This window comes from Macaca thibetana, chromosome 17, assembly GCF_024542745.1.
Source record: "Macaca thibetana thibetana isolate TM-01 chromosome 17, ASM2454274v1, whole genome shotgun sequence".
Lineage (NCBI taxonomy): Eukaryota > Metazoa > Chordata > Mammalia > Primates > Cercopithecidae > Macaca > Macaca thibetana.
In genome coordinates, this window is record NC_065594.1 from 27,758,241 (window position 1) to 27,781,428 (window position 23,188).

Sequence of the window (23,188 nt, forward strand, 5' to 3'; positions counted from 1 at the left end):
GCGCGCAGCCAGCTCGGGAGCGCCTCGGTGCCCACCCTGCAGAGCCGCTTCCCCAGCGCCGCAGCACAGCGCAGCACAGCGCTCCGCCGTCTGACCGTCCGCGCCCGCAGCGCGCGGGCTGGGAAAGGAGGCGCTCACCGAGCGGTACCACGCGCCAGGCTCCCAGCCCGACCCGGGACGCGACGGCCGCTGGGAGCACCCATGGGCAGCCGCTGGAACAGCAGCGACGGCCCCGAGGGCGCGCGGGAGCAGCCATGGGCCGCGCTGCCGCCTTGTGACGAGCGCCGCTGCTCGCCCTTTCCCCTGGGGGCGCTGGTGCCGGTGACCGCCGTGTGCCTGGGCCTGTTCGCCGTCGGGGTGAGCGGCAACGTGGTGACCGTGCTGCTCATCGGGCGCTACCGGGACATGCGGACCACCACCAACTTGTACCTGGGCAGCATGGCAGTGTCCGACCTACTCATCCTGCTCGGGTTGCCCTTCGACCTGTACCGCCTCTGGCGCTCGCGGCCCTGGGTGTTCGGGCCGCTGCTCTGCCGCCTGTCGCTCTATGTGGGCGAGGGCTGCACCTACGCCACGCTGCTGCACATGTCGGCGCTCAGCGTAGAGCGCTACCTGGCCATCTGTCGCCCGCTCCGCGCCCGCGTCCTGGTCACCCGGCGCCGCGTCCGCGCGCTCATCGCTGTGCTCTGGGCGGTGGCACTGCTCTCTGCCGGGCCTTTCTTGTTCCTGGTGGGCGTCGAGCAGGACCCCGACATCTCCGTGGTCCCGGGCCTCAATGGCACCGCGCGGCTCGCTCCCTCGCCTCCCGCCTCGTCGCCGCCCCTCTGGCTCTCGCGGGCGCCACCGCCGTCCCCGCCGTCGGGGCCCGAGACCGCGGAGGCCGCGGCGCTGTTCAGCCGCGAATGCCGGCCGAGCCCCGCGCAGCTGGGTGCGCTGCGTGTCATGCTGTGGGTCACCACCGCCTACTTCTTCCTGCCCTTTCTGTGCCTCAGCATCCTCTACGGGCTCATCGGGCGCGAGCTGTGGAGCAGCCGGCGGCCGCTGCGAGGCCCGGCCACCTCGGGGCGGGAGAGAGGCCACCGGCAGACCGTCCGCGTCCTGCGTAAGTGCAGCCACCGCGGTTCCAAAGACGCCTGCCTGCGGTCCACCCCGCCGGGGGCCGCCAAACGCTGGGTCCCCTTCCCCTGCTCACCCAGCTCTGGGCGCCGCTTCCAGTTCCCTTTCCCATTTCGATTCCAGCCTCCACCGGCCCGTACTTCCTGTACCCCCAGAAAACCATGTCCTGTCCCCCAGGAGCTCTGGGGGACCCCAGGGGGGCTTTGAGGGTGGAATCCCCGATCCGATTCAGTAACCAGCAGTGCTTTTCCAGAGCCTCTGAGACCAGGAAGGAGAGTTGGAAATTCTTAATCCAACCACCTGTTAGATGCCACAGATGAGGAGTCCTCACAGTGCCCTTGAGAAGATGAGGGAGATTTCATTAAGCTAAAAATTTTTATTTAATGTTAAGTGATGCTGAAGGCTAAAGTAAACCTTGCTTATATCAAAAAGTAAAGATTGTGCAGACCTGTTGTAGAATTCTTTTCAACAGAGAACAGAAAACTTCTCCGAAGTGGGTTTGTGGAAGGAAGCCTTCCAAGGCGGCTTGTTCAGAGAAATTGCTCCTTCTGGTTTATGTCCAGCCTTGATAACACGTATAGGAACCTACTATGCAGTTTTAAAGCAAATATCCTGCAGCCTGGTCATTTTTTTCTGGGGTGAGGATCTGGCTAGGTAGAAGTTTTCTCTAATTTATTTTGCTGTTACTTATTATTGCAGATGGTTCCTTGTGAGGGTGGGGGGGTTATTTGCTTCCCAATGCTTTTGTTAATCCCGGTGCTGTGTCTTACGTTGCAGTGGTGGTGGTTCTGGCATTCGTAGTTTGCTGGTTGCCATTCCACGTTGGCAGAATCATTTACATAAACACAGAAGATCTGCGGATGATGTACTTCTCTCAGTACTTTAACATCGTCGCTCTGCAACTTTTCTATCTGAGCGCATCTATCAACCCAATCCTCTACAACCTCATTTCAAAGAAGTACAGAGCGGCGGCCTGTAAACTGCTGCTCGCAAGGAAGTCCAAGCCGACAGGCTTACACAGAAGCAGGGACACTGCGGGGGAAGTTGCAGGGGACACTGGAGGAGACACAGCAGGCTACACCCAGACAAGTGCTAACATGAAGACGACGGGGTAACCAGCACGACCAAGCCAGGCTCCTCTCGCAGTTCTAAGACTTAGGGGAAAACAGGTGTGTAGAGAAATAAAGACTGAAAGTGAGGAACAGATCCTGTTAAGAAGAATGGAAAGAGGGTTGCAGTTGTGCCAGTTGGTTAAGAAATAGACCGTATGATTTATTTAACCAAGGTATGAAATGTAACTGTGCCAACCTTTCTAGTTTCCTTCCCAAGTACCTCCTAAGGGATGTCTGTTTTACCATCACGAAATCCCACACCTCAAAGTGTGCTCTGTGTGATGGTTTCATGAAGTCCTCATTCTCCTACTCTTCGGAAGGATGTTTGTTCATTTTACAGTTAAGTGATACATAGAGATGCTGGCCCCAAAACTGCCACCTCTGAGATCATGAGTGTATTTTATGTTTTGGATGTAAATAGTACATCTACAAGGAACCAGGATAATGACAGTTTGGATCCAAGAAATGATTTAATACCTATGTATGGCTGCAAAAACTTTCAGAAGTAAAAGGAATTCTAGGTAGACTCCAGTGTTCGGGGTCCCACCTCTCCAGATCACAGCAAATCATAAAGTTTAGGCACAATAAAACCCTCTTTCAGAAGTATTAAGCAACTGTATTGCAACCCACTTCTCCTTGACACTGCCCACGGGACCTTCCCAGTGCCACTGGCCATGGGGTGGCAAACTTTGGGCATCAACATTTGAGAGTAGAGAGCTCAGCAGGACATGGCTTTCTCTGGTGACTACAAATGACATTTGTAAAGAGCTATTTAATATGCTTTATCTCACCTCAGCTTGGTGGGGTGAGTGCTGTCATCAACATTCCTGTTTTGGAAGTGAGTCTCGGATTGCCCAAACAGGAGCTGGTGACCTGGAGTCTGAATCCAGTGTTTAAGTTGCTCACCTACTCCCAAGCCAAGATGCTGTCCTTACTGAAAAACACCAGCCAATGGATTTAGTCAAGAGTGAAAGAGAACTCACAGGACATTCTGATCAACAACTCTGTAACTTTGTTTTGATTTTTACAGTTTAAAACAAAAATATTTTTAGAGGGTTACTGTTGTCCCTCAGCTCCAAAGGGCTTCACTGACACCACCTTCTGTATGAATGGCACCCCCAAGATGTGGGCAGGGTACAGCTTTCAGGTTGTACATGGGACCTTTTTTGGGGCTTTCAGATTGATAAATTCAAACCTAAATTACAATAGGATCTTGATTTTTATGAGGAATTTGTCCTGAGACCTTCATGAATCTTCAAATCTACAAATACCAGAAAAGTGACAAATGCTATAACTTCAGAGTTATAATGACAGATAGACATCAAGTCACACTGAGACTTGGAGGCTGGAGAGGCAGCTGTGCTGATTCACTGACTTGATGTCTCTGCTTCACAGCCCACAGTTTGGATGGCTTCGGTGAGTGTCTACATTACTTTCCGCCACAGGCCACCATAGTCTCTTTTGAATAGTTAAAACTACAAAAGATGAATACATAAATAACAATGGTCTGCCTGACATGCACTCAAAGTTCTGTTGCTTTCTCATTTTCTTAGCCAAAGCCCTAGCTCAGTCCCCAGCCCGGTCCACAATTGGCGCAGGAATGAAGACTCTAGTTTGCTTTTTCTCCTAGCTAGTGGAAGAAGCAGATTGTAGTCACTGGAAGAAGCATTCCCTAAACTGTGTTCTGCAGATTTTCAGGGATTATTGGAAAAAATGGTTCTGGGTTTAAATATGGTAGGAAAATACCACATTGTGTTCCCCCACCACACCCTAAACATTTAACACACACAACACAACATAGCATGTCAGAGGCTCTGAGAAGTTGTCTCAACCAACATCTCCTTATTTTATCACAGAACCAACTCCCCATCTTCCCTCCCCAAGAACACTTAGTAAAATCTCATGGAGTGAGAAATACTTTGGGGAGCACTGATGTAGGGGTTCCGACAGTGGTGGTGCCAGCCTTGAGGCTCCGTAACTGTCTGCTTGGTAGCACTGAGTACAGCAGCTGCCACAGTCCTTCTGCGCATGGGAGCTCCTCTCTGGAGCAGTCAGGAGTGGCTACCTCCCTAGGGAAGGTCACAGCAAAAAACCTTATTGGGACATATATAATACTTTATTTTATTTTTTTAGAGACAGGATCTCATCCTCTTGCCCAGGCTGGAGTGCAGTGGCACAATCCTAACTCACTGTAACCTGAAATTCCTGGGTTCGAACCATCCTCCCACCTCAGCCTCCCGGGTAGGCAGGACTACAGGGATGCACCACCGTGCCTGGCTACTTTTTTAATTTTTTGTAAAGTTGGGGTCTTACTGTGTTGCCCAGGCTGGTCTCAAACTCCTGGCCTCAAACAATCCTCCTGCCTCAGCCTCCCAAAGTACTGGGATTACAGGCAAGAGCCACCACACCTGGCTTATGTATAATATTCTAAATGTAGAAGCAAAGACCTCTCTTTTGAGCTCTCTTGTTCAGATTCTAGAAAACAAGGATTTACATGACACTTTCCTGGGTCTTAAGCATGTTTCAGGTGTGGGCATAAGGAGGATCACCCTTCCCTTCCCAGATGTTCCCTGAGATGGAGGGCCTGAAGGCCATCCCTTCCCGCAGGATTCTTGTGTGGTCTCAGCCCACTAGTGGACTGTGAAATCAGTAAGTGTGCCACATTTTTCTTTAATGGAACAGCACGGACAAGAATACAGTCCATTGTGCATCACATGTAGTAAGGTAACTATTGTGCTGTGAAACTTTTGTTTCAATTATGTTTTGGTTGGTGTCTTTCCCGGTTTACAAAATAAAATGTATTCTAACTGTGGGTCGTGGTGGAAAATGTTTAAAAAGTTGTTCTAAGATCTAACGTTTTTCTCTAGCCCAGCAGAGAGCGGTCTGTTCTTACACTGACATCTGGCTATGAAAAGGGAGGCCAAGTCAGCGAATCACTGGAGCAGGAGAATCAGTGAGCTCTGGTTTCCAGTCCAGGGCTCCCTACCCACCCGACCCAGGTAGTAATCATGGAGGCTATGGGCCAGCCACTCTCTCCACCCCAACTGTGCTGGCATGCCAGCCACTTCTCTTTGAGCCCCCTCTCCCTTCTGCAGGGGGAACCACTTTTGTTAGGTGAGCTACCAACCTTGGAAGAGGGTTTGTATTTCATTCATTCCCATGGCAAATATTTACCAAGCAACTGCTAAGTGCCAGATGTGTATAACACAATACCCTAGAAAAACTAGTCCGTGTGATGATGTCAAAATCAATCAACTTTCTAATGGCATTCTCTGTTTGAAATGTGTATTGTGTCATCTAGACTAACATGGATTCACCATTTAGATCAGATGGAAGTGCAGAACATCAGGTTTGCACTATCTGTCTGGACGTTCCTCCTCTTTTTTACGTGAGACATTTCCACTTCTGAAGGAAATGTTCAAAGAACTATTGCACAACATCCGCTGCGATCCAAGAGTTCCCTGTGCCAGGTTCTCAAAGAGACACAGGCAACGTGCTAATGGTGTTTAAAATTCAAACACGCCCTCTCCTGACCCTTTCTACTCATGTCATAATGACATTTGCCAGTATATGGAAGCAAATTTTAGTGGCTGCACAGGTCTAGTATGTTTTGTTTTGTTTTGTTTTGTTTTAGAAACAGGGTCTCCCTCTGTCACCCAGGCTGGAGTGCAGTGGCTTGATCATAGTTCACTTCAGCCTCAACCTGCTGGGCTCAAGCAATACTCCCACCTCAGCCTCCCAAGTAGCTAGGACTACAGGCACACATCATCATCACACCTAGCTAATTTTACAAAATAATTTTTTTAAGAGATGGGGTTTTATTATGTTGCCCAGGCTGGTCTCCAACTCCTGACCTCAATCGATCCTCCCACTTCAGCCTCCCAGGGTACTGGGATTATAGGCATAAGCTACCACACCCAGCTTAGGTTTTGTGTTTTAAAAGTGGCATTACTTAAACATAGATGGGATGCAGTATTTAATTATGAGTCCAATTTCTAAGGATTCCAAATCCTAACTATTACAGAGCCCCTAGTCTTCTATGAGGAGCCTTCGAAATCACGTTGCCTTTTCTGAGTGCACGGGGCATGGGCTCCACAGGAATGCTCTGTGGCAATCACTCAACCTGTCCCTCTCTGGTGTACACTACAGAGGAGGGGAGAGAGGCCGACTCGACCAGCCGCCTTAGGAAAACACCCCACACTTTTTAAATAGTGCACACCTGTGTACTAAGGGCTATAAGGCTTTTTATTCCCCACACTAATTCTCTGGGTCAGTGGTTCTCAAACTTCAGCCTGCATCAGAATCATCTGGAGGACGTGTGAAGACACAGATTGCTGGGCTTCCCCCAGAGGGTTTGGATTTAGCAGGTCTGGGGTGGGGCCCAAGAATCTGTATTTCTATTGAATTCCCAGGTGATGCTGTCTCAGGTGGGACAGAGCGGGATGGCATAAGATTTCATCACACTACCCAGGGCACGCTCGACTGAAAACAACTGTTTATTTCTGGAATTTTCCATTCAATAGTTTTGGACCATGGTTGACCACAGGTAACTGAAACCTCAGAAAGCGAAACTACGGATAAGGGGGACTACTTTGTGGTTCCAAAGAAGCCATCCAGCTGGAAAAGTTCTGTTGTTGCTTTTTCCACAGGCTCCTGCAGATAGGTCCCTTTAGTGATAGGCTCTTTTTTTTTTTTTTTTTGAGACAGGGTCTCACTCTGTCACCCATGCTGGAGTGCAGTGGCACAATCACAGCTCACTGTAGCCTCAGCCTCCTGGACTCAGGTGATCCTCTCACCTCAGACTCCTGAGTAGCTGGGACTACAGGTGCACACCACCGCACCCAGGTAATTTTTGAATTTTTTTGTAGAGACGAGGTTTCACCATGTTGCTCAGGCTATTCTCAAGCTCCTAAGCTCAAGCAATCTGCCCTCCTTGGCCTCCCAAAATGTTGGGATTATAGGCATGAGCCACTGCGCCTGACCACTTTAAATACTTTTAAGAAATGTTGCAATACTATATAAGCTCTTTTTGACCATACAGCTTTTTTTTTCTCCTCTCATATATTAACATTCCCCAAAATACTCCACCTTGAAATTCTAGAGAGAAGTTTGGGTATGAAGTCAGGGTTCGCCATAAAGATTTGGGAGGCAACAGCATGGAAATGATTTTATCCAGTGGCTTAAAAACTTTCGCTTGCATCAGAAACACCAGAGGGCTTCTTAAAACACAGATTTCTGGGCCCGCTCCAGAAGTTATGATGCTACTGTAGGCCTGAGAATTTGCATTTCTGTGTAGTTTGCAGATGGTGCTGCTGCCGCAACTCCAGGATCCCACTTTGAGAACCACTGATTTCAGTGATAGAAATAGATGGCCTCGACTAGGAGAAAGTTACCAAGATCAAAGCAGAGGCAGAGAGATGCACTCTAATGATCCCTGCGCTGGCTGGAAGTCACCAAAGCAGGCAGAAGAGCAGAAAAGGAAAAGCGCGTGATGCATGTGATACAACCTGAAGGAAGAGCGTTTCACGGAGGGTCGGAGGCCATGGGGTCACGCACCACGGGGAACACAAAGAGAATGAAGTAGGGTTGCCAGATGAAATTCAGAGCCTGAAACTAAATTTGAACTTCTGATAAACAACATATAGTTTAAGTTTAAATAGTATTAGCATGACACACTAAGGGCCAGGCGTGGTGGCAAACACCGGGAGTCCCAGCACTTTCGGAGGCCGAGGCAGGAGGGTTACTTGAGACCAATAATTTCAGACCAGCCTGGTAATACAGCAAGATTTCATTTCCACAAAAAAATGCTTTTCTTCATTAGCTGGGCATGGTGGCATGCCCCTGTAGTCCTAGTTACTTAGAAAGGCTGAGGTGGGAGGATCGCTTGAGCTCAGGAATTTGAGACTGCAGTGAGCTCTGATCACGCTACTGCACTTAAAAAGTATGGCGTACCTATTACTTATATTTTAAAATCATTTATCATTTATCTGAAATCCACATTTAAATGGGCACTCTATTTTTATTTTTAAATCTGGTAACCTTAGGATACAGGCAATGGAAAGACCACAGAGTGTGACAAAAGGAAGGAATCTAGAAAGTGCCTTTCAAGAGCGCTGGGGCAGGAGCCAGAAGATGGTAAGTTGAAAGGAAATGGCCACTGAGCAATGGCAGGTTAGATGGTCCCAGCCTTGGGGGCCTCTTTGTGCAGGGAGCTCAGCAGCTGGTTAAGGGACTTTGCTGCTAGTCCTGTACCATACTGACTTGTACCCCCACCCAAGAGCCAGCCTCTCCTGCTGTGGCTTGTACCCCAGTGCCCTAGTTAGGAAAGCACCTACCGCCCCGTGCTAGGCATCTGCACTGCACAGTGGGTTATTATTTTGATTTTTTTTTAAATCACAAAACTGAAGAAAGCGTCTGATTCAGAACTTCCTGGAATATAATGTGTCATGACAATCTGTCAAACTGAAGAAGTTTCATTTGTATCTAACCTATTCCTAGGTGTTTATGTACACTTACGCATTTTTTTTTTTTTTTTTTTTTTTTTGAGACGGAGTCTGGCTGTGTCTCCCAGGCTGGAGTGCAGTGGTGCGATCTCAGCTCACTGCAAGCTCCGCCCCCCGGGTTCCCGCCATTCTCCTGCCTCAGCCTCCCGAGTAGCTGGGACCACAGGCGCCGCCACCACGCCCGGCTAGTTTTTTGTATTTTTAGTAGAGACGGGGTTTCACCGTGTTAGCCAGGCTGGTCTCGATCTCCTGACCTCGTGATCCGCCCGCCTCGGCCTCCCAAAGTGCTGGGATTACAGGCGTGAGCCACCGCGCCCGGCCCACTTACGCATTTTTTAAGGCTTTATTTTCTCTTTCTGCAAAAGCAGTTGAATGAAATAAAATTCTGTTAAATGACTAATTAATTTACAACGAGGGGGTGGTTCTTATTTCTTTTTTGAGACAGGGTCTCACTCTCTTTCCCAGGCTGGAGAGCAGTGGCACAATCAGAGCTCACCTGCAACCTCCACCTCCAAGGCTCGTGCAATCCTCCCACCTCAGCCTCCCAAGTAGCTTGGACTATAGGCACACACAACCACGCCCGGCTAATTTTTCAATTTTTTTGTAGAGACTGAGTCTCACCATGTTGCCCAGGCTGGTCTTGAACTCCTGGGCTCAAGTAATCCACTTGCCTCGGCCTCCCAAAGTGCTGGGATTCTAGGCATGAGCCACTGCTCCCAGCTGGGTGGTTCTTCTTCTAAAAAAAAATGTAACTCTGTGTGATGACTGAGACCATAAAGGATAATGAAGTAATATTTAAATCTGTGTAAAGCAACTAGCATTGTGCCTGGTAGTAATAGATTTGATAAATACTACTTAAATGTAAATGGAGGTTAGCAACATTTTGGACAGGGAAAAAGATCAATTTCTTAAAAACTAAGTTCATTGCAGTATTATAATGCATTATAATGGAGTGTTTAGTTATATAACTATTGCAATGTACGTATAACATATAATAACATAAGGTACTTGGTATGCCATCTGGAATGCAGTAATCCTCGGTAAACGTGAGCTAGCATTTCTGTCCTCAGTTCATATCCTATTAAGTATCACTTGTTAGGTCTTTTTGTTTGTTTTTTAAAACATGAAACAAAAGTACTGAACATTTATTTTCTAAAAATCCAACAACTCATAAGAGGCGTATTCACTTCATTACTTAGCTTCTTAAGGGACATCATTAGCATTTTACTCCCAAAGGATGCTATCTTTCACTGAAAGTCTTCAGCTATTTTTTGTATTTATTATAACCCCATTCATATGATTCTGAGTTCTCCTCTAGCATGCATTTTTAAAAACTGGATTCTTGTGGCTAATGGAAGCATCTGGTTTTCTTAAATAAAGATGAAAATGGCCAGGTGCAGTGGATTGAGCCTTGTAGTCCCAGCTACTCAAGAGGCTGAGGTGCGGACTACTCTCTTAAGCCCAGGGGTTGAAACCTACAGTGAACTATGATCAAGCCACCGCACACTAGCCTGGGCAACAGAGCAAAACCCCACCTCTAAAACTAAATAAAAATAAAAATGCATTTCATAAACATATTTCCCAGTAGCAGTTCCTAAGTTGGATTCTTTAAATGTTCATTTACTAATTTCCATATACATTTTGATTTCCTTTGACAAGGAAAATATGCAAAGTATATTTTATGTTTAAGTTGTTGGGCTATATATACAAATGAATAGACCTGTAATCCCAGCACTTTGGGAGGCCGAGGTGGGTGGATCACTTGAGGTCAGGAGTTTGAGAACAGCCTGGCCAACATGGTAAAACCCTGTCTGTACTAAATATACAAAAAAAAAAAAAAAAAAAAAAAACTTGCTGGGCGTGGTGGCACGTCCCTGTAATCTCAGCTACTCGGGAGGCTGAGGCACGAGAATCACTTGAACACAGGAGGTGGAGGTTGCAGTGAGCTGAGATTGTGCCATTGCACTCCAGCCTGGGCAACAGAGTGAGACTGTCTCAAAATAATAATAATAGGACCAGGACCCTTAACCTCAAGATTCTATGACTTGTCAGGATGGGGGGAAAAAAAGTATGTCAATAAGTATAGATGTGATTAAGTAAGTTTTAATAAAGAGCAGGGGAATTTAGAGAAATTGTGCCAAGCATTAAATGTATTATTTTTAGTAACCAGAATTTCCTTCTATGGTTGTAATCAAGGTTTTATAGTCTTTGAGAGGCCAAGGCAGGAGGACCATTTGAAGCCAGGAATTCAAGACCAGCTTAGGCAACATAGCAAGACCCTGTCTCTACAAAAAAAAAAAAAAAAAAAAAAAAAACCTAAAAAATTAGCCAGGTGTGGTGGTGCACACCTGTAGTCCCAAGCTGCTAGAGAGGCTGAGGTGGGAGAATCACTTGAGCCCATGAGTTCAAGGCTGCAGTGAGCTATGCTTGCACCACTGCACTCTAACCTGGGTGACTTGTCTCAAAAAATAATAATAATAAAATAAAAGATGTTATAGTGATTGTTGACTCAAACCATGCAAACTCTGCTGCACATAGTTTATTAACAATAACACTCCATCTGAGGAGTCCTTAAATCTTTCTGAGCTCAGTTTGCTCAAATGTAAAGTAAGAAGGTTAGACCCAAATTATTTGTCATCTCCTCTACATAAATTATTCTGTGAATCCCTCACTTCCCTCAGCCTTGTAGGTTTGGGTATATTTTAGAAATTTGCTAGGTACAGTAGCTCTCACCTGAACACTTTGGCAAGTTGAAACAGGAGGATCGCGTAAGCCCGGGAGTTCAAGACCAGCCTAAGCAACATGACGAAATCCCATCTCTACAAAAAGTACAAAAATATCCACGTGTGGTGGTGCCTGTCTGCAGTCCCAGCTACTCTACTCAGGAGGCTGAGGTGGAAGGAGCACTTGAGCCCAGGAGGTCAAGGCTGCAGTGAGCCATGATTGTGCCACTGCACTCCAGCCTGGGTAAGAGAGCAAGACCCTGCCTCAAAAAAAAAAAAAAAAGAAATGTACTAGAATTAAACAAATGGGACTTGTTGCACCTAAAATAGCTTTTTATAAAGCTTTCAAGTCCATGAGGTTGATTTTCATTTAAAATACAGTTGCTAACAAGTTGGGTTATCTGCTGTGCCTACCAATAGCATGTTAAAAGCATTCAATAGGATGGCACAAGAGAGGAAGGGCTGTTAGCAACAGAACAGTGATGTTTGGAGATGGGGTAACTGAGACTGACAGGAAGGAGTGAGGAAAAGTGGGACATCCAATGGTGAGGTCCATCACACTGATCCTGAGCCCCCAACGGCAGCACCAAACTATGCTCAGCACTTTTTAAAGAAATTATTTAAACCAACAAATAAAAATTGTATATGTTTATTGTATGCAACATGATGTCTTGATAGATATATGTTGTATACATTGTGGGATGGCTAAATCCAGCTAATTAGCATATCTAATACCTCACATACTTTTTTTGGTAAGAATATTTAAAATCTACTCTCTTAGCAATTTTCAAATATACAATTTATTTTTGTTAACCATAGTCACCACGATGTATAATAGATTTGCTTTCTTTTCTTTTCTTGTTTGACACAGGGTCTTGTTCTGTCACCCAGGCTGGAATGCAGTGGCATGATCATGGCTCACTGCAGCCTTGACTTCAGGGGCTCAAGTGATCCTGCTCCCTCAGCCTCCTGAGTAACTGTGACTACAGGCACACGCCACCATACCTGACTAATTTTTAAATTTTTTGTAGAGATAGGGTATCACTTTGTTGCCCATTCTGGCCTCAAGCAATTCTCCTGTCTCGACCTCCCAAAGTGCTGGGATTACAGGCATGAGGCACCGCACTCAACCATGATTGCTTGAATTTAATCCCTCTAACTGAAATTTTGAATCCTTTGACTAACACCGCCCCAATCTCTCCCTGCTTCCCTTTCCTGGTAACTGTTTTACTCTCTGCTTTTATGAGTTCAATTTTTTTAGATTCCACATATGACTGAGATTGTGTGGTATTTGTCTTTCTGTGCCTGGCTTATTTCCCATAACATAATGTCCTTCAAGTTCATCTGTGGTGTTGCAAGTGGTAGGATTTCCTTCTGTTTTAAGGCTGAATAGTATTCCAATGTCTGCATACATGTATGTATGTATGTATGTATGTATAAACCACATCTTCCTATCCATTCATCCATTGATGGGCACCTAGGTTGATTCTATATCTTAGCTATTGACTTGTTTTTAAGAATCAGTCTTTCTGCCCAAAACGTGTGGTGTGTTCCCTACACACATGGTAGGGGCTGATCAGGGAGTAGTGGTGTGGTCAGGTAATTTGTGTCCAACAGGCTTCCTTCCAAAATGAACATCCAGACTACTGGGCTTTTAGAGAAATAGTCCCAAGGTGTCTAGGCACTCTGCTGTTCTTGGAAAGTCAGGATTTGTCGTAAGCATGTCTGTCACACTGGGAGTATCTGAAGAAAATTGTTCTTTTTTCTTAACAGTCATTGCAACTGCTTTTAGGATTCCACAGTGTTAAATCTGCCCTTTCTTTAGAGCAGTCAAGAGAGATGTAATAACTGAAGGAAATGGGCCTTCCTCAACTGATAGGCATGATGGCTTTTGATATTTAAGTGGAGCTCTTGCATTTGTTTTTTGTATGGACGGTATAAGGAATGGCACGAATGCTAGATGGAATAGCTTTATAGCTGTCGAGCATTTGTGCTCTTCTGTGCATCAATAGATTTCTATTTCATTGGTTTCGTTTGTTCTTAAAAATGCCTTTTTTTTTTTTTTTTTTTTTTTTTTTTGAGATGGAGTCTTGCTCTGTCACCGGACTGGAGTGCAGTGGCACGATCTTGGCTCACTGCAACCTCTGCCTCTGGGGTTCAAGCAATTCTCCTGCTTCAGCCTCCCAAGTAGCTGCGGCTACAGGCACATGCCAACATGCCTGGCTAATTTTTGTATTTTTAGTAGAGATGGGGTTTCACCATGTTGGCTAGGATGGTCTCAATCTCTTGACCTTGTGATCCGCCCACCTCAAAAAATGCCCTATCTTAACAAGAGCCTTTGGGGGGAAATTCCAGTGGCAAACTTCTGGCATCTTCTTGACAGGCAGCAGTTTAACTATAGTATCACATTCACAAATGAAGTGGTAAAAAAAATATTGAATTTTATTATAATTTTTGGTTTGACGAAGCCACTAATGTGGCCACTAAACATGATGTTCAAATGAAACCTTCTGGGAAGTTCTTCAGGGATTACCAGATAACCTAGAATCTCAACTAGCCTTTGACATTATTAGAAATAGTGTCCCAGTGGTAGAACACATTATTCAGAAACTTGGATTTTCTCAGATTAGCACCTCAAAGCACTTATACTACGACACAGGACATCTCCAGCTCAACATGCCAGAGTAACACTATGCTGACATATACAGAGTGACTCACCAATCTAGACGCACTTCTATGGAGCTCCACTGTTGGAAGATCAAGTGGAAATACAGATGGAAAGGAAAGAGCTTCTGTCTGTCCACAATTTATGATGCTAGATATCTGCCTGATATTTATGTCTCTTTCTTAATGTTTACATATCATTTCAGGTCCTGTGTTCCCAGGATGGAGACTGAGAGTGAGCATAGATGAATGTAAGCATCACAAAATAAGCCCAACAAACACTGACCAGAGGTCAGGTCATGTCACTTGGTTAACATAACTCTTAATACAAAACATGGTTTGAATTTAATGATAGACACATAAAGCAAACTCTATACAAATGAGTCAAAGCCTCCAAAAGTAACTCGGAAATTACTGACAATACCTGATATAATACTTTAAGATGCTTTGTTTTTCACTATTAGGGAGTAAAACTATGATTTGCATGTAGGCCACTTAGTCACTGAAGGTAAATTTGGCTACAGCCCTCCCACCAAATCCATTAGCCATCTATGTCCTACCTGTTGAATAATCACAGCCTGAACTTGCATGCTTTGAAAACTTCTCTGTCTCCAAGAAGATGGTATTGAAAGTATCAAGTTTCATTTCTATGCGATGCCCGCCAGTGGCATGATGAAGGGATTGAAGTCATTTTGGGAATTACATTTATAATCTACTGACTTAATGACCAGGATTTGAGTTATCAGGTTTTGGAAGAAATAAATATTGAGGAAGTGCAGGGAGGGAGAAAACAATTCATACAAAAAAATGAAGCTTCCAACTCAAATACATTGTGTTTTAAGTGCACTATTAAAACCATTCCATAAGGAATAGTTTAGGAAGTTACCAGAAAGTGATAGAAACTGTGTGCTCACCTGAACAGGATTTCAGGGTAAACTTTGTCTTCATCAAAGAATGGACAGTAGCCAGGCCCAGTTGCTCAGCCTGTAATCCAGCACTTTGAGAGGTGGAGTTGGGAGGATCCCTTGAGGTCAGGAGTTATAGACCAGCCTGGTCAATATAGTGGGACCCCCATCAAGAAAAGAAAAGAAAAGAGAAGAGAAGAGAAGAGAAGAGAAGAGAAGAGAAGATGTGTTGTTGGGGCTTGCACCCCTTTGTTGTGTCTCTACCCTAACAGGGCCATCAGCTTTTTAGCAGACACACATGAACTCTGTTTTACAAGCAATACAGAACATGAGTTCACGGACACTGACAACTGATTTGTCTCTCTTTGGTTATTCTTTGAGTTTTTTTTTTTTTCATTGCCTCATCTTGATTTATATGCATAAGCATCTTGATTTATTTTTGCAAAAAAAACTTACAAAAATAAAAGTTTTGTAGTTTACCTAGGAATAATACACAAAATATTGCATTTTTGTGAGGAAAAGCAATTTTGTATAGTTTATTTCAATCTAATAATATTTGAAATTTGTTTGAAAAGCAAAATAGAAGTACTACAGAGTAACTGTGTGATTGCCTGATGGGTTGGTCCTGCCTGCTCCACAGACAAAACCAATTCACTGGGAACATGGTATTACAGTAACGAATGAGTTTAATTAACTAAGGCCAGCCAACTGGAAGAACTGGAGTTATTATTCAAATCAGTTTTGCTGAGAACTCAGAAGCCAGAGTTTTTATGGATAATTTGGTGGGCAGGGGGCTAGGGAAGGGATGCTGCTGCTTGGTTGGGATGAAATCATAAGGGTGTGGAAAACGGTCTTCATGCATTGAATCTGCCTCTGGGTGTGGGCCACAGGACCAGCTGAGTTATGCATCATGGGTCCGGGTAAGATCAGTTGGTTACCGGAATGCAAAACTCTGAAAAACATATCACAAGATCAATCTTAGGTTCTACAATAGTGATGTTATCTATAGGAGCAACGACTCCTGGGCAGTAAGAGATTATGGAAACTATGCCCATATTTAGCAGAATTCAGGCCGTCCCATAATCCTAACCTCGTGGCCTTTCATTAGACTTACAAAGGCAGTTTTAGTTCCTGGACAAGGAGAGGGTCAGTTTAGGGAGAGACTATTGCTTTCAAGTTAAACTATAAACTAAATTCTTCCCATGGTTAGCTTGGCCTATGACCAGGAATGAGTGAGGACAGCCAGCCTGTGACCCTAGAAGCAAGACAGGGTCAGCCATGCTAGATTTTCCTCACTGTCATAATCTTTGCAAAGGCAGTTTCAACTCTCCAGGTTATTTAGGTCACTCAGGTGAAATGTATGTGATGCACATGTAAACTAACAACATTCAGCTTTTGTCATATGAGTGACGATGTAAATGTGAATAAATTACATTTTAGCTGTTGACAAGACATATGTGTATTATTGCATAAGTATGCAAATACTAACTCCCTCTTCTTCCTCAAGGCACTTTGAACTAAAGAGTCCTCAAATCTGAACATTCTTTTTATTAAAATAAATTTGTGTTCCAAAAAGCATATAAAGCAATTTATAAAAGCATCTAAAATAAAACACACATGAAGTAAATGGGGAAAGCAGAAACTAACAAAAAATTAGGATAGGCAAAATAAGATTATACCAGGAGGAAAGTGAGGACATAAAATTCATATCCTGGTATATGGTTAAGAAGTTTACATGATTCACAGGAGGCAGGAGAATCCTTCAAGTGTTCCAAGATGACATCTTAAAAGCTAGAAAACTACGTCCTCAACAACAATCTTTAAAGCAAGCATAATGAATGTCCTAGAACTTTTTCTTATAAAGCCAATGAGAAAAACTGTCCCACACTTGGAAAATGATTAAATAGTGACTACTTAAATTTTTTTGCTATGCATTTTTTTTTTTTTTTTTTGAGATAGAGCCTTGCTTTGTCACCCAGGCTAGAGTGCAGTGGCACAACCTCAGCTCACTGCAACCTCCACCTCCCAGGTTCAAGCAATTCTCCTGCCTCAGTCTCCCAAGTAGCTGTGATTACAAGTGTATGATACCACCACACCCGATTAATTTTAGTATTTTTAGTAGAGACAGGGTTTTGCCATGTTGGCCAGGCTGGTCTCAAACCCCTGACCTCGTGATCCACTTGCCTTGACTTCCCAAAGTGTTGGGATTACAGGCATGAGTCACTGCGCCCAGTCGCATTTTCTATTATTAGAAAATAACATGACTGCTTGAATAAAAGTAGGACATTGTTAAAGGGAACTCTTGTTTGATATTCTGGGGGAATGCAAGTTTGTTGTCACATTTTTAAAATTAATAGCACACAAATCATAGAAGCATAGCCCTGTAAAAAGAGAGATTACCTTGCTGAAACTGAAAAAATGTTAGGATTTTATAGCCTTTTTAAATAAGTAAATTAACCCCAAACAAGATACTATTACATACCAATTACAATGGCCAAATTCCAGAACACTGACAATAACAAATGCAGGTGAGAAGTGGAGCAACCAGAGCTCCTGTTTGTCAATGAAGAGTCAAATTCTATAAAATATTTGAAGAGATTTACTTTAAGCTAAATATGAGAGACCAATGACCTGTGACATAGCCTTCAGAAGATCCTGAGAACATGTGTCCAAGGTGGTCAGGGTACAAGTTGGTTTTATACAATTTAGGGAGATATAAGACATCAATTAATACATGTAAGATGTACACTGGTTAGGTCTGGAAAGGTGGGACAACTGGAAGCGGGGGCTTCCAGGTCATAGGTGGACTAACAGGTTTTCTGACTGGCAATTGTTTGAAAGAGTTATTATCTAAAGACCTGGAATCAATAGAAAGGAATGTCTGGGTTAAGATAAGCAGTTGTAGAGACCAAAGTTTTATCATGCAGGTGAAGCCTCCAGGGAGCAGGTTTCAGAGAGAATAGATTGTAAAAGTTTCTTATCAGACTTAAAGACTCTATTCTATCAGTAATTCCAAAATGGAGGAGGGCATAATGAGGCAGATCCAGCTCTTCCTTCCCATCATGGCCTGAAAGTTGACCTGAATTAGTTTTTCAGGTTAACTTTGGATGCCCTTGGCCGAGAGGAGGGGTCCAATCAGATGGTTGAGGGGCTTAGAATTTTTTTTTTGGTTTACACATTCACTTCTGTTAGAAATGAAAAAAAGTTGCAGTCACTTTAGAAGACAGTTTGGCAGTTTGTTACAAAACTAAACATACTCTTACCATATGATCTAACAAACATACTCCTTGGTATTTCAAAGGAGTTGAAAATATGTCCACAGAAAAACCTGCACATGGGTGTCTGCAGACGCCTCTTTTTTTTTCTTTTTTTTTTTTTTTAATCACTGTCCAAACTTGGAAGCAACCAAGATGTTGTTCGGTAAGTGAATAGATAAATAACTGTGGTACAACCAAGCAGTGGAATATTATTTGGCACTAAAAATAAATGAACCATCAAGCCCAAAAAGACGTGGAGGAAACTTAAATAATGCATATTACTAAGAGAGAAGCCAGTCTGAAAAGACTACTGTTCTGCAATGGGCAGGTCTATGGAAATCTACCCCTAAAGTCTGCAAAAGCTAAGAGGCCAAGAAAGAAGCTGACATTCAGTTTTTCACGGAAGGAAAAAAAAAAAAAAAAAAATTTAATAGGGACTTAGGAAGAGAAGCCACAATGTCCTGGGCAGCTGCCAGACAAGGTATTAGATTCCCATACTATGACCCCCACAGACCCAGGGCTTCCATGTCATAGGGAAGGAATGTGTAGGACAATTACAGGGAAAGGCAAGACGCTATGTGAATCTGCCTACAGCAGAATTTATGGTCAAGGTCATTTTGACCTAAGGGCAGGATTTACAGTAAGTACAAGCTCTCACACAAGGAACAGTAGATAAAATGGAAGACAGCAGCCTTCCCTAAATTGAGGTTAATCAAGAAGTCAACATGGCAGATTGGCATCCAAGATGGAGTTGCTTTAGCCTCCACAACTACATACAATGATTCCAACTATATGACATTCTAGAAAAGGCAAAACTATGGAGACAGTAAAAAAGACTAGTGTTGCCAGGAGTTAGGGTGCAGGGATGAATAAGGCAAAGCACAGAGGATTTTTAAGGCAGTGAAACTACTCTGTATGATATACTACAATGGTAGACACATGTCCCTACACATTTGCCCAAACCCAGAGGATGTACAACACCAAGAGTGAATTCTAATGTAAACTATGGACTTTGGGTGATGATGATGTGTCAATGTAGGTTCATCAACTGTAACAAATGCACCACTCTGGTGGGGGATGTTAATAGTTGGGGAGGCTGTGCATGTGTGTGGCAGGGGCCATATGGGAAATCTCTATTTTCCACTGCATTTTGCTGTGAACCTAAAACTGCCCTAAAAAAATAAAATCTTTTTAAAACAGTTAACCCAAAAGTGTATGGTTTCATTGCCCTAAAGAAAGTTAACCAGGCATATGGTACCCAACTTAGCTGTTTTAGAGAATCCTTTTCTCTTCAAGTATTTAAATCCCGTTCCTCAAATACATTCTGAACTAGGTCTCATTACTGCCACCGATGGTTCGCTCAATTTAGGAGTTAAATGAGGGGGAGTTAATTGAGTTTTATTGGAAAATGGCCACACTCAGTCATTTTCATATCATCTATGGCTGCTTTTGCAGCAGAATAGAATAGTTGTGACACAGACTAAATGGTCTGAAAAGCCTAACATATTTGCTATCTGGGACTTTCCAAAAAAGTTTGTAACCTCTGGGCCAAATAAAACTTTGACACTTGCTCGAATCTGGTATGAAAATTTTGCTTCTGGCATCAGTTAACATCAGCAGACAATATGATACCAAAAAGTAGTTGGTATCAATTGCTTTTGGTAAAAGCAGTTCTACAGAGGGCCAAAATACTTTAGCTAAAAACCACTGATTCAGAATTTCTAAGGCTGGGACCCAGAAATCTGCGTTTTAACATAGTCTCTGAGGGACTCTTACGCATACTCCAGTTTGAGAATCGCTGGAGCCCACTGGCCTACCCCAGTGGTGGATGTACAGATTCTGACTCACAAAGTCTGAAGTGCAGCCCAAGATTCTGCTTTTCTCACAAGCTCCCATGTGATGGCGATGTTGCTGGTCTGAGGGTCTTAGTTTCCTCACCTGCATAGTGGAGATGATAAAAATCTGTATCAGTGGGTTGTTGTGGGTATTAAATGAAGTCATAATGTCCATTCATATCCTGCCCCCACCCCTTTCAAGCTATGTCTATTGGGGCAAGTCACCGAATGTCTTGGTTCCTATAAGTGGAGCTAAATAATATTGCCCACATCACAAGGTTGCTAGAAGGAGCAAATGAGATAATAAACATAAAGTACCTAGTACAGAGCCTGGAACATAGTAAACACTCAAGAATATAAGATACTATTATTACTACTATTATCATTATTGTTACATAGGGTGTCTGATCATAGCAGATATTCTATCAGTGTTAGTTTCCTCCCTACTCCCTCTTCTATCCATCCTCTCATCCCTACTCCTCCCTCTAGTCTGTTGATTTCTTTTTTATTTCTGTTTAGAGATGGGGTCTCACTCTGTTACCCAGGCTGGAGTACAGTGGTGCAATCATAGCTCACTGCAGCCTCAAACTCTTGGGCTCAAGCAATCCTCTCACCTTAGCTTCTGGAGTAGCTGTGGCTACAGTTGCACATTACCACAACTGGCTAATTTTTAAAAAATGTTTTGTAAAGATTGAGTCTCACTATGTTGCCCAGGCTGGTCTTGAACTCCTGGCCTCAAGTAATTCTCTGGCTTCGGCCTCCCAAAGGGATGGGACTATAGGCACAAGCCACTGCACCCAGCCCTCCTTCTGTTGATTTCTAATGTGTCTAATTAGAGAACTTCTATATCCCTATAGAACCCAGGTGGCCCTACCTGACAGTCCAGAGGCATCATACAAACAGGGACCCAAAATGAACTTGGACATTGACTGTGCTGCCCAGGCCGCTCTGCCCACCCCCTCTCAGGCAGCCTTTTGGTAGAGAGCTTGGGAGAACAAGGGAAAGTGGGCTTACCAGTCCTTCCCACCTCGGGGGAGCACCATTTCCAGGGCTGCCTGAACCTTCTTACTCTGTAGCACATTAATCAACATGGCACCAAGTTTACTTTTCCGAGAAGACCATTTGGGACAATATATGGAAAACCTGAGAAGTCATTTCTCTTTGGCAGCACTGCCCTCCATAACAAAGCACATATTCCTGAAGGGCATCTGGATTTTGTTTCAGGTTTCTCTTTGCTTCCTCAGGGTTTAAGTGCTGCCAGGAATGGCCTTCTGAGAATTGTTTAGGAAACCTTAATCTCCGGACTCAGAGTGGTGGTGATAATCACATTTTTTTGCCCAAAATGACCAAACTGAAACCATCCCTACAAGGTTGACAAGAATGGCATGCTGAGTTCTGGACAGAAATATAGTTATAATTAAGAACAAATCAGCCAGGCACAGTGGCTCACGCCTGTAATCCTAGCACTTTAGGAGGCCGAGGCGGGCAGATTGCCTGAGCTCAGGAGTTTGAGACCAGCCTGGGCAACATGGTGAAACCCCATCTCTACCAAAATACAAAAGAAATTAGCTGGGCATGGCAGCATGTGCCTATAGTCCCAGCTACTCGGAGGCTGAGGCAGGAGAAATGCTTGAACCCGGGAGGCAGAGGTTGCAGTGAGCTGAGATTGTGCCACTGCACTCCAGCCTGGGGCGACAGAGCAAGACTCCGTATCTACAAAAAAAAAAAAAAAAAAAAAAAAAAACACTAATCAGCCAGGCACAATGGCTCACACCTGTAATCCCAGCACTTTGGGAGGCCAAGGCAGGTGGATGGCTTGAGTTCAGGAGTTTGAGACCAGCCCGGCCAACATGGCGAAACCTGGTCTCTACTAAAAATACAAAAATTAGTCAGGCTTGGTGGCATGTGTCTATAATCCCTGCTACTCAGGAGGCAGAGGCATGAGAATCACTTGAACCCAGGAGGCAGAGGTTGCAGTGAGCCAATATTGTGCCACTACACTCCAGTATGCCTGGAGTGAGACTCTGTCTCAAAAAAAAAAAAAAAAAGAACGAATCAGGCCACAATTCAGCCCACTTCCTTGTTACCAAAGGTCACTAGATCCTGACCTTTGCATCCCCATTGTTCCTAGAGATAGAATTTCTGACGTTAAGATCATAATGATGGAGACAGGAGGCAGAGAAATTCCAGGAGACAGGGGCAGGTCCCTGGCAAACCCCATCCTCAAGCCAAAAAGCCTGAGACTGCAGCCCAAAATGAGAACTTATATCCCTGTTTTCCCGCTCAAATGTTGCCTTTTCCAAAACCACCCATGGCCTGCCCTGCCTCCTATACTGTGCTTATAAAAACTCCAGACTCAGCCGGCAGAAACGAGAAGCAGCTTGACATGAGAGACTATGGCTCAACATTGGAGAGAAGTGGCTTGACTTCAGAGAGACAGCTTGACAGCATAACTTCAGAGAAGAATCTGGCCAGAGACGGCCAGACTTCAGGGGAAAATTACCTTCCCAGCACATCCCCTTTTCAGCTCCCACTTTTATCAGCAATAAAATCCTGTTTTTACCATCCTTCAATTCATTTGTCCAAACTCATTTCTCCTGGATGCCAAACAAGAGCCCAGGAGCCACAAGTGCAGATGCAAAAGGCTGTCACACTGGCCCTTTGCCCTCACTGGTAGAAGACAGCTCCCTCTCATGGAAAGGCAGAGGGAGGGCCTGCAGAGTTGTTAACACTTAAGCTGTCTGCGTACTACTTGGGATCATGTAGGCTTCATGAAAATTTGTGATAAATGTTTTACCATCATGCTTTCCTTCCTTCTTTCCCTAGCCCCTTCCTTCCTCCCTTCCTTCTTCCCTGAGTAACTCAGTCAAAAAGCCATTTGATAACTTCCCCTCCCCTCCCCTTCGAAGAGAAGGGGCTATTACAGCAGAGGCAGAGGAAGGGGCTGGAAAGCCAAAGAAGCAACTAGCATGCTAGGAAGATGAGTCACATACAGGGGAATTGAGGGCGGAAAAAAGAAAGAAGGGACAGAGGCTGCTCCTTTAGCCTGGATCCCAGAGCCAACTCACAGGAG

The 23,188-nt window shown here is 44.3% G+C and overlaps 1 protein-coding gene and 1 pseudogene across 2 annotated transcripts in view; one reads left to right on the plus strand and one right to left on the minus strand.

The window, feature by feature from the left end:
• The window catches only part of LOC126940479 (prolyl 3-hydroxylase OGFOD1-like), a 48,137-nt pseudogene that overhangs the window by 21,176 nt on the left and 3,773 nt on the right, over positions 1-23,188 (minus strand). Inside the window, exon 2 of the transcript XR_007720760.1 lies at positions 20,129-20,218. The product of XR_007720760.1 is annotated as a prolyl 3-hydroxylase OGFOD1-like (transcript). The remainder of the gene's footprint in view (positions 1-20,128; positions 20,219-23,188) is intronic.
• Positions 202-2,273, plus strand: MLNR (motilin receptor). Its single transcript, XM_050766328.1, has 2 exons — positions 202-1,102; positions 1,894-2,273. The coding sequence occupies exons 1-2, from the start codon at positions 202-204 to the stop codon at positions 2,229-2,231; spliced, it is 1,239 nt and encodes a 412-aa protein (XP_050622285.1). The 3' UTR covers positions 2,232-2,273.